Below are 16,747 nucleotides of genomic sequence, written 5' to 3' on the forward strand. Positions count from 1 at the left end.
TTTATTATATATAAGTACACTGTAGCTGTCTTCAGACACTCCAGAAGAGGGCGCCAGATCTCGTTGTGGATGGTTGTGAGCCACCATGTGGTTGCTGGGATTTGAACTCTGGACCTTCGGAAGAGCAGTCGGGTGCTCTTACCCACTGAGCCATCTCACCAGCCTCTGCACCTGCTTTTGATATAGGGTCTTACCCACTATGTAGCCAGAGCTGACCTTTGATCCTCTTGTCTCCACCTCCCAAGTGCTAGGATTATAGGCATGGGTCATGCTGCTGAGCCACGTTCAGAGCTAACTCAAACTTGCTGAAGCTTTACTAGAAAGAAGGACAGTCATATTTTTGGCCTTTTCATCTTGAGAAAGGAGAAAATCCAGAGACCTAACTCACCCCTCACTCCAGACACCCAAGGCCTGGCCAGCAGAAGAGCAAATCCCATTCTTCAGGGAGCTGTTTCTAACCCTGGTGTCTTCCAGACGATTGGGTGCAACTGTCATTGTGACTGACTTCCAGGAATGCCAGTCAGCAGAAAAGACTTATTATCAAGTAGCTTCAGAGTCAGCTGGATACTGGAACAACTGCACACTACCTCCTTCTCTTTGCTGGCAGAAAAACAGCTACCAATCTGAGGAGTCTATAACCATCCAGGAACGTAACAACACTAACCCATCTCATGAAGCTGCTAACCTCCCACTTGATCCATCTAACCCTTCTTCACATCTTCAGCCTCCTTTACCCTGTCCCATTTCCCCTACATTATTTTTCAACCTTTTAATACTATATGATTGTGGCTGGGTGGTGGTGGCGCACGCCTTTAATCCCAGCACTCGGGAGGCAGAGGCAGGTGGATTTCTGAGTTCGAGGCCAGCCTGGTCTACAGAGTGAGTTCCAGGACAGCCAGGGCTACACAGAGAAACCCTGTCTCAAAAAGACAACAACAACAACAACAACAACAAAACTATATGATTGCTTACTATGCTTATTCTTATCTTCTTTTAAAAGACACAATCTGGGCTGGTGAGATGGCTCAGTGGGTAAGAGCACCCGACTGCTCTTCCGAAGGTCTAGAGTTCAAATCCCAGCAACCACATGGTGGCTCACAACCATCTGTAACGAGATCTGACTCCCTCTTCTGGAGTGTCTGAAGACAGCTACAGTGTACTTACATATAATAAAAAACAAACAAACAAAAAAAAACCCACAATCTGCTAGGCATGGTGCCTAAAGCCTGTAATCCCAGCACTGCAGAAAGCAAGGCAGGAGAAATGCTTCAAAGCCAGCCTGGGCTCAGAAGCAAAACCTCTTCACTCACAAAGAAAAAGTCCACTGGTGGCTGGTTTTGACCTGGTCTGTTTTACTCACTGACAGATCCTAAGAAGCTGGAGCAGTATCTTACATATAGTGGGAATCCAACAGAATGAGACAAACCCTTGAGAAGATCAACAAAACCTACAGTGCCCAATACTATTTCTCTAGCAGAACCAGGCTGCTCCTACAAGTAGCTTACCTTGTACACGCTCACCTTGTACAGCAATGCTATAAACAGTGAGATAACAAAGCCTGCCTTTGAATCAGAAGGGTTTCTTAAGCCATTCAGTCTGTCTTGCACACTAGTTTATTCAATTTGGGGTAAAATGTGTTGAATGGAATTTGTTTCACTATAAAAGAGGTTTGAAAAAAAAAATCACATGAAGTTTCTTTTTTTCCCTCCAGAGTCTAAGTCTAATTCAATTCAGCAAACATTAATTATGCATAGTTATATTCAAAGCACTGGGCTAGGAATTACAGAGGACAAAAGAACAGAGGAGACAGAGCTGTCTTACAAAACTTAGACTGAGGCAGGAATAAAATACATCCACAAATAATTATCATTTAAAGCACTGTATGATAAAATACTGTAACAGAGATCTTAGCCATCTTTCCACAACCCACCCCCCAAACAAAAACAACAACAAAAACCTAAAGGGACATAGAAAAAAATGAAATCAGCTCTGGAGATGGGAGAATGAGTAGAAATGTGGGTAAAAAGGCTTCAGGAAGGACACTACGCACTGTGCTAGTTTAAAGGAAGGGATGGACTAGGGATGTGAATGCTTTGGAAGCACAGAAGAGCATTACCACAGAAAAGAAAAGACTGAAAAAACGCAGGGTAAGTCAACGGGATGGCTGTAGAGATATGGATAGACTGAAACATAAAATAAAGCTGAGGAAGGCCAGATTTGATCTGAAGACAAAAGGAATCTGCAATAAGCCTAGAAGCAAGTAAGATGGCTTACTGAGTAAAGGCTCTTACCCTACAGCCTGGCAAACTGGGTTCACTCCTTAAATCCCACATAACGGTAGAAGGTAGAACAGAAATAACTCTGCAAAGACATCCTGACTTTCACATGTACACAAAGGTACCCACCTACACATAAATTACACACACACACAAGCTAAAAATAATTTAAAATAATTCACTTATTTATCTTGGTTTTTTGAGTCTGGTTTTCTCTGTATAGCCCTGGCTATATTGGAACTCACTCTGTAGACCAGGATGACCTTGAACTCAAGATATCTACCTGCCTCTGACCACCACCCCACAAAGTGCTAGGATTAAAGGTTGTATGCCACCACTGCCCGGCAAATAGTTTTAAATATTAGCCTACATTAGTAGGCTGGGTTTCTTTATATTTTTTTAAAGTGAGGAAAAAAAATGTTCGAAATTACTATTTTAAAAATCTATGCTAGGTCGGGTGTGATGGCACAGATCTTTATTTAATCTTAATCCCAGCACTCAGGAGACAGGCAGGCAGATTCCTTTGAGTTTAAGCAATAAATTCCAGGCCAGCCAAGGCTACATACTGGCATCCTGTCAATAAATAAATAAATAAATAAATAAGACTGGAGGGCTGGAGAGGTGGCAAGGTGGCTAGAAGCACAGGGCAACAGGACCTTGATTTGATTCCCACCACTCACATGGTGACTCACAACCATCTATAACTCCGGTGGCAGGGGATATAATGCCATCCTCTGACCTTTGTGACATTAAGTTATTTGTGAAATGCATAGACATGTGTATAAGCAAAACATTCACATATGTAAAATAAAAATACTTAAAATTTAAAGAAACAAAATAACCCGCCTTCCTAGAAGCCCATGTTGGGTTTCTGTGTTACTTATTCTAGAACCAAATGATTTTCTTTTAAAGCATTTTAATTCATAATTACATATTCATTAGTTGGCTATATGCTCCATTAGACTACAGGTCCCAGTAGGACAGGAACCATGTCTGGCCTAGCACAAATAATTAAATATTATAATACAGCAGCAACATGTAGTATAGAACAAAGAAAGACACTGCCATGAGATTACTGCACAAATGTACAGAAGATGAAAACCTGAGCTAGGTCAGCTAAGAAGAAAAGGGAGGTAAATGGGGGTAGAGAGCTACGGCAGTGTATGAGCACAAAGTACACACAAACTACTCTTCCAGAGGAGCTGGGTTTGATTCCCAACACCAGTTCCAGGGGGTTAATACCCTCTCTTGGCTTCCATGGGCACTCATAAACATTAAAAAAAAAAAAAAAAAAAGGAAGAAGAAAAAGGAAGCAACAGTGAAGTAAATGGGTAAATGAAAAGCAGGCACTTCAGTGACTGGTCAGACGAGGTGCTAAGTCAACAGTCTTGAATTACAGAAATGGGAACAACAGTAAGAGGACGCCAGCTTCAGCAAGATTGAACTGGAAATACACATTAAAGCAGATGCCAAGTTGAAAAATGCCATTCTTTCCTATATACCTTGCGTATTTAAGCACCATTGAGATTAGGGATTAGTTCTGTTTCTCTTCTATTACAGTTCAATTTCTGATACCATCCTCAAGACTGCTCTAGAAGCAAACCTTGTACTAGAACGAAGGTAAGCATTTGAATTTCACACTAAACTTCAGCATCTGTAATGGAAGTTTACAAGGTCTATTCATAAATGTCCACTTTAGTTCTGTGATGGACAGTCACCCAACCACTGTAGAGAGAATCTCTTATAAGCACCATCTGTCAATAGAAAAGCTTTTGGCCAGCCGGGCGTGGTGGAGCATGCCTTTAATCCCAGCATTCGGGAGGGAGAGGCAGGTGGGTTTCTGAGTTCAAGGCCAGCCTGGTCTACAAAGTGAGTTTCAGGACAGCCAGGGCTACAGAGAAACCCTGTCTCAAAAAACCAAAAAAAAAAAAAAAAAAAAAAAAAAGAAAAAATGAAAAAGAAAGAAGGAAAAAGAAAAGCTTATGGCCAATTGCTGAGGCAGGACACTGGTGGGGAGAGGATTCTGGGAAATAGTGAGAGAATAAGGGGAGATGGTGGGGGAGATGCTAAGATATGAAGGAAGAAGTGGGCCAGTACTGAAGGAGAGGTAAGTAACCATGCAGAAGACATAGAGTAGTTTGAATGGGTTAAATAAGTTATGTGCTAGTCAGGGAGTGAGCCAGAGCTTATGGCCTAGGCACTGAATGATAAATAATTAATTTCAGAGTTGTCATTACAACTGCAGGGGGCTGGGAGGAAAAATGGATTAATTCTTTTTACAAACCAGACACAAAGTGACACTTAGAAACATGCTAGGAATGGTGCTGACATCATACCAAAAACCAATAAGCTGATATTAACAGGGTAAAGCAAATACAGATAATGGTATGTAATGTGGTACCAGAACCCAGTGTACCCTAACTATAGAGATCTGGATTCCATGCTATGATCTGATTCCAAAGGTTGTGTGGTAACTAATACCCTGGCCATTTGCTAATCGAATTCCCTATGCTCCACATGACATTTAGAACAACAATGCAGCTATCTATAGGTACTAGAGAGGTGGCTCAGCAGATGAAAGTACCTGCTGCCAAGCCAGACAAGTACCAGTCCACTCCCTGGTACTAACATGGTAGAAGGAGAGAATTAATACCACAGAGCATAATAAGGCAATTTCAGAACTTGCCTAGTGTCAGACAGCTCTCACCTCCAAGGGGGGGAAAAAAAATCACTCGAGCAGGGCATGGCCAGCACTCGGGAGGCAGAGGCAGGTGGATTTCTGAGTTCAAGGCCAGCCTGGTCTACAAAGTGAGTTCCAGGACAGCCAGGGCTACACAGAGAAACCCTGTCTCAAAAACAAAAAAAAAAAAAAAAGTCACACAAGAGACAAAACCCCAAGGTTTGCCCTACTGCTGGACTAGGTATGATGTAACGGGTATTTGCCATGTCCTATTTCTGGAACTCTGATCGAAGAACAAACAGCAAGAGAAGCATGAAAACTCAGCCCTTTTGGATCTAGCTGTGTCTCATTCATTGATCTGGCTGCTCACAGTTAACTACTACAGCTAGAGCAAGGGAGGGGCCGGAGGAGGACAGAGGGAGTGAGAAGGGAGATGGGGAGGATCTGGGTTGTGACCACAGGAGGACTACTCTAGATTGTAAAATGGATTAATTCTTTTTTACAAACCAGACACAAAGTGACATTTAGAAACTTTGCTAGGAATGGTGCTGACATCATACCAAAAACCAGTAAGCTGATATTAACAGGGTAAAGTAAATATAGGTAATGGTATGCAATGTGGTACCAGAACCCAGTGTACCCTAACCTTTACTCTATTGGGCTCGGAGAAAGACATCTGAACTTTAAAACAGTTGATATAGTTTCTTTCTTTTCAATATCTGTGAATTCAATTCCTGTGAATTCTACTGGCTTTACCCATTTCTGGGTATGTGTGTGTAACAATAGAAGGGCCATGGAGCCTGGGACCTAGTACAGAAAATTATTATAAAACAAACATCAAGTTACTTGTTCATAATTTTAGCCTGGGGCCAAGGGTAGTGGTATATGTTTGTAATCCCAGCCCAGGTTACATAGGAAGACACCATCTCAAAAGGAGATGAGCAAGCAAATTGCCTTAATGAACATGGAAAAGGAAAATCATGCTAACAAAAGATGGTACTAGGGGCTGGTGAGGTGGCTCAGCGGGTAAGAGGACTGACTGCGCTTTCAAAGATCCTGAGTTCAAATCCCAGCAACCACATGGTGGCTCATAAACCGCCCAGCCAAGCGAAGGAAGCAGAGCAACTAAATTCAATTACCAACAACCAGATGAAGGTTCACAACTATCTGTACAGCTACAGTGTATACTCATATACATAAATAAATAAATCTTTAAAAATGGTAATAACAATCTAAAGGAAAATCTATGAATTTTCAGAAATCCTCAAAATATAAAGAATTATTCCAAATCACAGGAAATGCAATAGTTGCTTTTATTTTACTGTTTTTAAAATAAATATTTAATAGAAATAGTTCCTTAACATCATTTGGCCCTCTGGTGATAATTTGGTTTTAATAAGTGGCATTAGGAAGATCAAGAAAAAACAAAAACTGATGAAAGCAAACTGAAGAAATACAAACTTCATGGAGGAAATGATATTTGTAAAATAAAAACATGCAAATTTTTTGCATAAGGAGTTTCAGGTGTACGCAGCAGAGCAAAGTCAATTGGACCTTTGCATAAAACCAGCTGGGCATCCTCCCAGGGCACTAAAGCTTTTCACCATCAAGTCAGCAAAGCATTTTCTGTTTCCCATTTCCTTTTAATAAGCAAGTCCTAGAAGCACTGAATTACCACTATTTCCTTCCCTTTCATGGGGCAGAAAGCCAGAACTTCCAGAAGTACAATAGGGCCATGGAGGGCCATGACTAAGGCATGCTACTCAGAAAAGAACCTCTTTTCTCTATTCCATTACCTTCTCACTCACAAATCAACAATAGGCATTAAGGAATATGAAACAAAGTGCAATTTCACACATGTGAACGGAGCCTACACCACACAGGACTGAGTATTTTCTTGTCAGTGTGGCATGTGATTTTTCAGCCACCTGCTCAATAATCCCTCTTCAGCTGCACAGCTGCCGCCACCGCCACATGCCTTGCTAGGCAGGTGCTTCGGTGAATTACCTGTTCTCTAGTGAAAAGAGTCCTTCACTGACACTTAGTGGACCCAGAACCTGCCAATCAGCACCACCTATCTTCATTCTGCCTGTCACAGCCGATTTCTATCAGAGAGGTGATATGAAGGCACTACTTAACATACTGTGGGTTTTGTGTTTTGTTCATTTTTCATTGCAACATTGCTCTTTTATTTTTTTTTTTAAAAAAAAGGAAACTAAAAAATAAAGTAGATGTGAGAATTAAGCTGCTGAAAAGAAAACTTGCCGCACAACCAAAGGCTATATCTTATCTTAGTACCTGGCAGTAGTCCCAGCCATGCTGGTTTTCCACAATGAAAATAACAATTGCTTAGCTGCCTTTGGAGCAGTGGAAGTATTAAGATGCCTGGCAAAGAAATAGAAAGAGGAAGCGGAGTGGCAACTACTGGAGAACAAATGTCCCTGTATGTCTGTATCCTCCATGCCTGAACTCAGGCTCAAGTGTTGATAGTCAGATAATAAATAAGGAGTGGTACTTCTGCTTAACAGAGTAATCAGTAACTCCTCAACAAGTTAGCCTGTTCCAGGCACTTAGTTGTTAAATGCTAACTATAACATATTAATACAAGGAGCCACATCCACACACACAACATAGTCATAAGCAGTGAGGTGTCTGGTTATAAAGACTTCTCACGAGGAAATATTTCCTACCAAGAAGGTGGAGGTGAAGAATTCAAAGTGACTTCTGAATCACAGTCACTCAAAATGCTAAGGGATGGTCACACTCAAAAGTCCAATTCTGAAACTACTAAATCTAATCAAGGTAAACTTAATGTGAGGGTCTGCTTTCACTGACAACACTCAAGAAAAAAACACCAACAGCCCAAGAAGAAAAAGGCCTTAACTTCAGTTTAACTGGGGCATGCTAAGAAGCCTGGGACACACAGTTAGAAACAGTCTGGGGCACACATGCTTTTGGTAAGGCTTAAAGACAGTTCTACTATAAAAAAAATTAAGTGTCAAAATAACCTGTTCTCTCCTATTAAAGTCCCACCATCTAAATGCCAGGCCATCATGTAAAGAAACGCAATGATATAAAGGATAACGGAGGGAGAGACCACAGTTAGCATTTATTGTCTTGAAAGACCTTTAACAAAAACCAAAGGGCCCCGCTCGATGATAAACTATAGAAAATGGTTAGATAGCTATTTTATACACTGATACTGAATACAATCCCCTTTACAGTGAATCTTTTAAAAGACGTCCTTAGCGGGCTGGAGAGATGACTCATTGGTTAAGAGCACTGGCTGCTCTTCCAGAGGTCCTGAGTTCAATTCCCAGCAACCACATGGTGGCTCTCAACCATCTGTAATGGCTATACATAAAATAAGTAATTCTTTAAAAAAAAAAAAGACGTCTTTAAAGTCTTGCATGAAAACCTCTTTTCTAGTCCTATATATAGGTAATTGTTACATTTGTAATTACACTTGTAATACAATTACATTAGCTATAATTGATTATATATATGTAATTGATGTGAGAGACTTAATGGTACCAAAATACTGCTTGGAGACTTTCATAACACAGTCAAGGATCTGATTCTTCCTATCCTTCTCTAATACCGGATCCAAAAGATTTTTAGCAGTTCCTCTCTGTGGCAAATTTCTCTCCACAATACCTGAATCATCTTCTCTCATTAAATACTGAATTATAAAAGGCAAGTTTTGTTTTCAAAACTTGTCTTGGGCAAATTGAGCAGCTTTTTGTTGTTGTTGTTGTTGTTGTTATGTAATTATTCAACAGGAAGTCACCATTTAAAAAGGGAACAGGGTGCAGGGCATAGGTGCATGCCTGTAATTGCTAGCACTGCGCAGGAACGATTTTGAGTTAGAGACCTGCCTGGGCAACTACTGAGTCCCTATTGGGGGAGGGGGCACTTGATCCTGGACTCCCCTATCTTACTCATATACAGGTCTTTAAGTGGTTTTCCTAAGAGAACAAACAGAAATAACTGCAGGAGACTCCCATTTCTATACAGAAACATTTAAATACAATGTTTTATGCAAGTACAGAACCTTCTTCACAGTCACCTTCCTCAAAGGTCTGCCACAAAGCGTGAGGGTGGCTTGTCCCAGACGCTATTCCTTCCCAACTTAGTTACAGGCTAACCAGAGGCAGGCACAACATGGCTGGCATCCTCTATTCTTCTGAAAAATGTGTGCCAGTGAGCCCTGCATTGTTCCTCACTCAAAAAGAAGAGCCTTTCTGTCTGGCCTCCTCCAATGGCAAGCCCCAGTCTGGAAAAGGAAGAAAATGGCACTGAGGAGCCTGGGAGATGGAGCATATCCAAAGCTCTCAGACAAGACTTGAACCTATGACCTTCACTGTGTACACAATAGGCGGGTGAGAGGGACCGGTTTATCTCTGCTGCAACAGTTCTCAGCCCTGGGGTAGCACTCCCGATAAAATGACACGACTATTGTGTGGCAGCAGAACAGTCATCGCTCACAACAGCCTAAACCAGCACTCCCTCCCCCAAGACAAAGCAGCAGGGGTGAAATTAACTCAAGGCTGCAGAGCAAAGCCTAATACAGAAAAGAGAGGCCTGTGGGGGCTTAGGGACTCTCCTCAACCCCTGGGGCTCTGGACACATGGCTGGAAACAGACAGGCTTTCTCCCCCATCTTTCCCACTCTCATTTAGGTAGGAAGCGGTTTCTGAGAGAATTTAATCATCTGTGATTTGTTCAGAAATATTCCCCCTGAAGGGCTCTGCTCTCTCCACCCTGTGTGAGCCTAATTCCTAGAAGCCGAAATGACTGTTTGCCGCTGCCTGTTTCACAAACACACATTAATTGGTCAGATGTGTCTCCTCCTCCTCAGCCCCAGAGGGAGGAAGGAGAATCTGAACCAAGCAGAGAGATGATCCAACCGTAATTACACATAAAGGGAAAAGAGGGCAGCATGGGGTTTCCAAACAGGACAGGGTCTCAAACCCTCCGGGGGATACAGGGACAGCAGTTTAAAGTCCAGGCCTAGGGATCCCTCCATCTTGAAGAAAAGGACAGGAGTAAAATGTGACCTAAGACTGGGAAGGCGCACACACCCACAACCTACTGCCTGCACGCTCCCAGCCACCTTGCTCTCCTTCCCGGGCCGCACACACGTCCTGCTTTCAACCCTCCGCTCCCGACGCTCCCCTGAGTCCCTAACGAGCCCCAGTCGCCCCGGGGCTCCCTCAGCAGAGCCTCCGAAAACTCTCTGGCCTGCCCCTACCACCTGGCCAGATCAGAGACTCTCCCGGGCACAGCCACCCTCAGCCCGAACCGCCCGGGCCATGCTTTGAACTTCACCTCAGGCCCCCTCCCCCACCCACGCAACGACCCCGCTTTCCCCGCACACACCTTCCCCTCGCTCCGCCCCGGCCCCCCCAACCCCCACTTCCTCCGCCGGGCGCCGCTGCCCCGGCGCCCTCCGCGCCCCTCGGCGCCGGGCCTCCCCCAGCGTCGCCTCCCCCTCCCAGCCCCGGCTCCACACAAAGCTTAGACTCACCGCGCGGCCGGTCCCGGGAGCCGCCACCTCCGCCCGCCCGGGGCCCCGGGCCGCAGAGCCACCACTGCTACGCGTCCCGGGCCGCCATCTGGGCCGCGGCCCCTCCCCCTCCCCGCCCCGGCTCTCCGCCCCTCCCCGCGCCGCTCCGCCCCGCCTGGCCGGGGCCGCTGTGTCCGGGGCTGCGGGTCCCTCAGCTGCCGCCGCCGCCGCCGCCGCCGCCGCCGCCGCCGCCGCCGCCGCCGCCACCGCCGCCGCCGCCGCCGCGATCCGGGACAACCAGGGCAGCCTGGAATACCTGGACACTGGATTCTCGTGCTCTCGGATCCGGATTCCGTGCGCTATGGAGTCTGGAGCGGGCGAGTGCACGAGGAAACCCGGAACCTGGATGCAGGAGCTAAGTCCTGGGTCTCTAAATGCGCGGTAGCTGCGAGCCCTGAGAAAAGAATGCTGGAAAACCTGGCGGGCGGGTTGAAACTAAGATAAGCTCAGAAGCCCGGGCTGGACAGTTTGAACCCAATGCTCTCTCCTCGTGCAAAGATTCCTGGCTGGATAAGACTTCTCACCGAAAAGTCTCTTGAGAAGCGTTAGCTCTTAAATACAGATGTTTTTTTATCGTGGAAAGAGGAAAGATCATGGGATCTGAACATGACCCTTTCTACAAAGAACAGAAGACAAGTGCACAGCTCTTGACGGTCTCATCCATTTTGCCGCTTAGTTCGGCAAACTATTTTAAGAAAAGAATTTAGGGTGGGGGTTGGGGGACAGGACACGTGTCGTGGCGCACGTTTGCAGGTCAGCCGACAATTTGCAGGAGTCGTTCCCTCCACCATTTGGTTTTAGGGATCAAACTTAGGTCCTTAGACTTAGCAGCGCGCATCTTTACCCACTGAGCCATCTCACTGGCCCTCAAACTCCTTTTTTATTCAATGTCCTGTTTTGTTTTGTTTTTTTTTTCTTTGATTACCGTTTGTTTTCCTCCAGAGTACCTGTTTCTAAAGTCTTCTGTGTCCCTTTCCACCTCAACATCCAATATCACTAAATCTTACTGCTTTTTAACCTTGAGCCCGTTTCTGCACTCCATCTCACCATTCTGTCACTATAGATTGTGACTTTTAAATCTGTTACCTATCTTAAGGTTGCCCAGCACACCATCTACACAATACACATTCTGTTCTTGTGTAATTGAGCCCTCCCACCAGTTGCTTACGAAACTGCTTCATGACCTAAGACTTCCACCTCCTACCATAGCAAACCAATGTTTATCTAATTCTCAAGAACCCCTATCATGCCCTTCCTGTATCTGGGACCATTTTATTCAGCTATGCAGTTACCTTTATTCTCTTATCCTAAGGGCACTCTTCACTGGTGCCATTCACAGTAGCATGTGACTTAGAGATCGAGTGAGTCATAACTCTCCACTGCTATCTTCACAGAAAGAAAAGGAGGGTGGGAGAGCTGACAGCTTAAAGATGAACGCTAAGCCCAAGCCCCTCTAGTCTAGGAAAAAGTAATTCCCTCTTGGTCCATAGATAGCTACATTGTTCTTGGATAGTAAAGGGACAGAACTGATGACTCAGAGTGGCAGCCAACTTATCAATCTATACTCTATATTACAAAATGAGGGCTTACTTAAACAGAAAGGAAAAACAGGGTTTAGTGTTCCATATTTCTGTGATTTAATAATTAAGGGTTAAACATTGTAGCACTAGATTAAAACAGGGGACAAGGAAACAGTTCTACTTAGCTTTTAATCACAGCTGACTCTGACTAAAATCAAGGATCTAATGTATAAGACAGTAAGAGAATCTCGAGTTTTGACTTCTTGTATCTCGAGAGCAAGAATTGGCAAACTAGTAGCCCAAAGAACAAATCAGATTCACTACCACATGTTTTGGTAAATCCTGTAAGTTAAAAACTAATTTTTACATTTTAACAATATTTAAATAAAAGAAGATATTTTACAACACAAAAGTTATAAGAATCTGGTGTGGTGGTACAGACTCCAGCACTTGGGAGCTTGACGCCAGAGATCTAAAATTGAAGGCTAGGCCTGGACTTGAACTGGGTTACACAGTCTGTCTCAAAAAAGTGTCTACAAATAAAGTTTCCCTGGCTGTAGCCAAGCTTTCTTGCTCACATTATCTATGGGTGTATTTGCAGTACCACAGCACAGCTGGTTTATAAAACCAAAGCCATTTGCTGTCTGACCCTTATAGAATGACTTTGCTAACCCCTGCCCCCTGCTGTTCAGAAGTCTCTAGCCACATATGAGCTACTAGGGCACTCAAGGTAGGATGACTGAAGAACTGAGTCTTTTTTTTGTTTGTTTGTTTTTTGAGACAGGGTTTCTCTGTATAGCCCTGGCTGTCCTGGAACTCACTTTGTAGACCAGGCTGGCCTCGAACTCAGAAATCTGCCTGCCTCTGCCTCCCGAGTGCTGGGATTAAAGGCGTGCGCCACCATGCCCGGCAGAACTGAGTCTTTACTTAAATTTTAATTCATATTTAAACAGCATGTGGTTACCATATTAGGCAGCACTACCCTAGAGATCCACCTGCTTCTGCCTCCCAAATGCTAGGACTAAAGGCATGCAACCACCATGCCTGACTAGACTCTTCTGAAGTCTTACGCAGTGGTGCGCTTTTCTCTTCATGCCCAGGTCTTCTTTCCTGACACATCTCTCTGTGGATTTAGGCAACTCCCCCACCACCCCACCCCTGCACCCTCCTTTTTCCCTGACTCCAATCTCTGGTATTTTTTACTGGGATTTCTGAGTTTTCCCATCTTCACAACTGAAATTCAACATCTGATCAATTTACATTTCATCTCCTGAATGGAATGAAGCCACATTGTATTCCCACACGCAAATGGACGTTTATCCAAGTTCATTGTGACGTAGGATGGCACTGTTCTTTTTCCTCTACAGTAGAAAAGCTCTCTGCAGGCTGCCTGGATCCCTTGTTGCTGTTGGAGCCTTCCATGTGGATCACCTCCTCCCAAACACATTCACAGAAGCTGAGAATAGCAGATGTGTGCTTGCTATTTGAATCGCAAGGAAGAAAATATCCTTTCTCACTGGATTGTCTTCCCTCCTCCCAGCCTAACAAACTGAAGTTAGCTGATTTCTCTCTTTCTCTAGTTTAGTAGCTGAGCTGGTCAAGTGAACAGCCCCCATGCCATCTAATCTTGGCTAGGCCCCACATGGCATTAAACAAATCTTCTAAATTAAATGGCCACCACATGAATGGGCTATAGGAGAGACAGTAATTAAAATGGAAAAAAAATTAAGTGTCATAGATCATAGAAGTCCATAACTATACTTATTTGTAAAAGTAATCTCTCTAGTGTCTCACATTTACATGCTAGGGGGAAAAATGGGTTTACACTAAAATTTCAGTTTAAAAAGAAAAGATAGGGCACTTAGTTCTTTATTATCTTAGTTCTGTATTAGCTAAAGAAGCAAAACAAAACAAAACAAAAACACCAAAAAAAAAAAAAAAAAAAAAACAGAAAAAAAAACCCAAATTCTTTTTCTGTTTTCCTGTGTGATACGGACTTACTATATAACTCTTATTGGCATGGAACTCAGAGATCAGCCTCCTGAGTGCTGGGATTAAAGGTGTATACTATCACATCTGGCCAAATTCTTCATCTATTCTAAACACTTCACTAAAGATAAGATCTCATCAACTCTGACAAAGTCCATAATTTCTATCATACCCTACTGTGAGCTCATATAAAGGAAACTGAGTCTTGTCTGGGACAAACAAAAAGAAAAAGCCAATTCCTTTACTGTATGAATTAATGGCATCTTAATTCAGTCATTCAAAAGGGAAACAGAAGCTACAACAGAAAGGCATCTGGGAAATTCAGAACTGTCTTAGGCGAAACCGCCCCAGAGTAAGAGGGTCAGAGTGAAGTGCCATAATGCACTAACAAGCTATTCTTGGACGAGCTTGGACTCAGGCTACTAAGAATTTCCATCTGACTTTATACTATTCATTCTACATTATATTATATTCATTCTACATTATACTATTCATCAGTGAGCAACCGAGGGCCATCTACCCGCAGGCTTCTCCCACACTTCCTCCCCTGTGTCTCAGCAAACAGAAGAGAGACCTTACACTACCACTGCCATGTAAACCAAAGACAGACTTCCCCAGCCTAACCATGAAAAGGAGACGTTTCCCAGTAACTCTGCCATTTATTTATGTGGTTCTGGCTGTGTATTTGAGAAGCTGAGGTGGGTTCTTATAAACTTGCAAAGCTCCGGCTGATGAGCTCATCTGTTGACATTCCTGACTTTTTTCTTCTAAGGTGTGCACACAAATTACCCACCCAGAAAAGACAATCCATACTCTTCTGTGTAAAGGCTGTTTTCAAATAAAAGAACAGAGAACCCCCAACCCCTTCTTTTCTTTTCCCATCCTACCTTTCAATTTTATTTTGATATTAAGAAAGCCAGACAATTTCAGCATGGAATTCAAGGTGCTACTGCTTGGTAAACTATTAACTACATAGTAAACACAGTTTTGCTTTCAACAATGGTAAGGTTTCCAAGAGGTCAAAAAGACATCTCTCACAATAATAAATGCCACTAACTGTCCTCTTCCACTGTATACACAGAGGTCCAAGAGAACACAAGAGAGAATGCTGCATGTGTACATCACTGGAACAAGAATCTGTTCGGGTTTCCCTGGGAATCCAGAGTGATCAGCCTCGGTAGAACCAATGCTATGCAACAGGCAGTTCACAGTCGAGTGAACATCAATGTGGACTGAGTGCAGGCATTTCAATGCAAATAAATGCTGAATATGAAGGATTAAAGAAAGGGAAATTAATCTTTTTCATAATACAAGGTACTTTTTTTTTCTTTCTCACTTGCTCTTTCTTTTTTAAGTCAAGCACACAAACTGTTGGAGGGAGTCCAACATCCCCAGTGTGGTAGTGGTGTTTTATAAAAAGCAGAGCACACACATTTAAGACCATGAATTTCCTAGGCTCCAGCAACTGAGATTCCAATAGCACTTTAGAAGAGCCTCAGAAACACATGCTTCCTGAGAAGGGCTAAAGGGACCAGTGAAAAATCTCACTTCAAACCAACCTTATTTTTCCAGTAATGGCTTTTTAGGATATTTATAGGTTTAAAAGGGCTTGTTTTCAGCATTAGAGGGCTTTCTGATGTATTTACCAAAGGATTGTATTTTCTAGTTTTTCTCTAATTGTCCCATCTACATGACTCTTTTGCAACACTAACAAAATAAACAGGGCAGCTTCAGGCTGCATTAGCAGGTAGCTCCCTCACTTCCCAGACTAACCCATGTTCTCAAACTAAAGAACAAAAGGAAGTATGTCTTCATGTTACCTTTTCCAGAAAGAAAGAAAGAAAAAAAATCTGCTGATACTGGGAATTCTAGCTTTCCACTCTGAGAGATTTGGGTTAGAAGCTGAGCACGGGGCCATTGGCCTGTAAACACAGCACTTGAGAGGCTTCGGCAGGAGGATTGTTGTGAGTTCCAGGCAAGCCTGGGTCACAGAATGTGACCTGGTCTCAAGATGTCAAAAGCAGAACATTTGGTAAGAACATCCTCATTTCATCACAGGCTTATATTAAACAAAGATTCCTAAACATCCTAATATTCTCCATTCTATTATTTTGAGAAAAAAAATTAAATTCAGAGTCTCTTGTAAAAATGTTAATCTGTTAAGATTTTCCTAATTCAAAATACAAATCTCACTGAGGAAAATAATTTCCAATTTGTTCCTTCCTGTTTTGAATTTAGTTCTGAGAAAAATGTCAAAGACCTAGAATTTTTAAAATGATTTTTTATAAATAACATATTCAAAGATTTGTAACCTACTTCATAAAGAATTCCATCCTTTAAGAAAAATACACAGATTTGGTAAGAGTTTAGATTCTCAGAGATTGAAGCCTGGTGCCCAGCCTTTTCGCTTTCTACTGCTTCAATCCCAAAGGCCCAGCGGATAGCACTTTAGTACACAAGACTCCACTATGTTGTATAGTTCCTTTTTTCCCTGGGTCAGACAGCTTTATTCTGCTTCATTAACCCCTTCTTTGCTCCTTGATGGATCTTGGAATCCAGTTTCCCTGTAAGAGAAAAAAGAAGTCTCACTCATTATTTATTTTTATATTTGCATTACAAATCTTTCCTGGCCTCCTAGGTCTTCTGGTTACTGTGTTCCTGTCACATTCAATTATCTTGCTTCAGGATGCTGGACACTTCCAAACTTCAGAGTT

General features: G+C 43.0%; 2 protein-coding genes across 3 annotated transcripts in view; both read right to left on the bottom strand.

Annotated features, from left to right (window-relative positions):
- Nucleotides 1–10,586, bottom strand: part of Znf609 (zinc finger protein 609) — a 139,166-nt gene extending 128,580 nt beyond the window's left edge. The window contains exon 1 of the mRNA XM_021171766.3: nucleotides 10,486–10,586. The gene's annotated coding sequence lies outside the window, so the exon portion shown is untranslated. The remainder of the gene's footprint in view (nucleotides 1–10,485) is intronic.
- Nucleotides 10,587–14,254: 3,668 nt separating this feature from the next.
- Nucleotides 14,255–16,747, bottom strand: part of Trip4 (thyroid hormone receptor interactor 4) — a 55,974-nt gene continuing 53,481 nt past the window's right edge. For both annotated transcript variants that reach the window (XM_029481783.2, XM_021172377.3), the window contains one exon: nucleotides 14,255–16,597. In XM_029481783.2, the coding sequence (XP_029337643.1) occupies nucleotides 16,553–16,597 (45 nt within the window). In that variant the 3' untranslated portion in view covers nucleotides 14,255–16,552. The remainder of the gene's footprint in view (nucleotides 16,598–16,747) is intronic.

This window comes from Mus caroli, unplaced genomic scaffold (assembly GCF_978045245.1).
Source record: "Mus caroli unplaced genomic scaffold, Mus_caroli_1 scaffold_11, whole genome shotgun sequence".
In the NCBI taxonomy this organism is placed as follows: domain Eukaryota; kingdom Metazoa; phylum Chordata; class Mammalia; order Rodentia; family Muridae; genus Mus; species Mus caroli.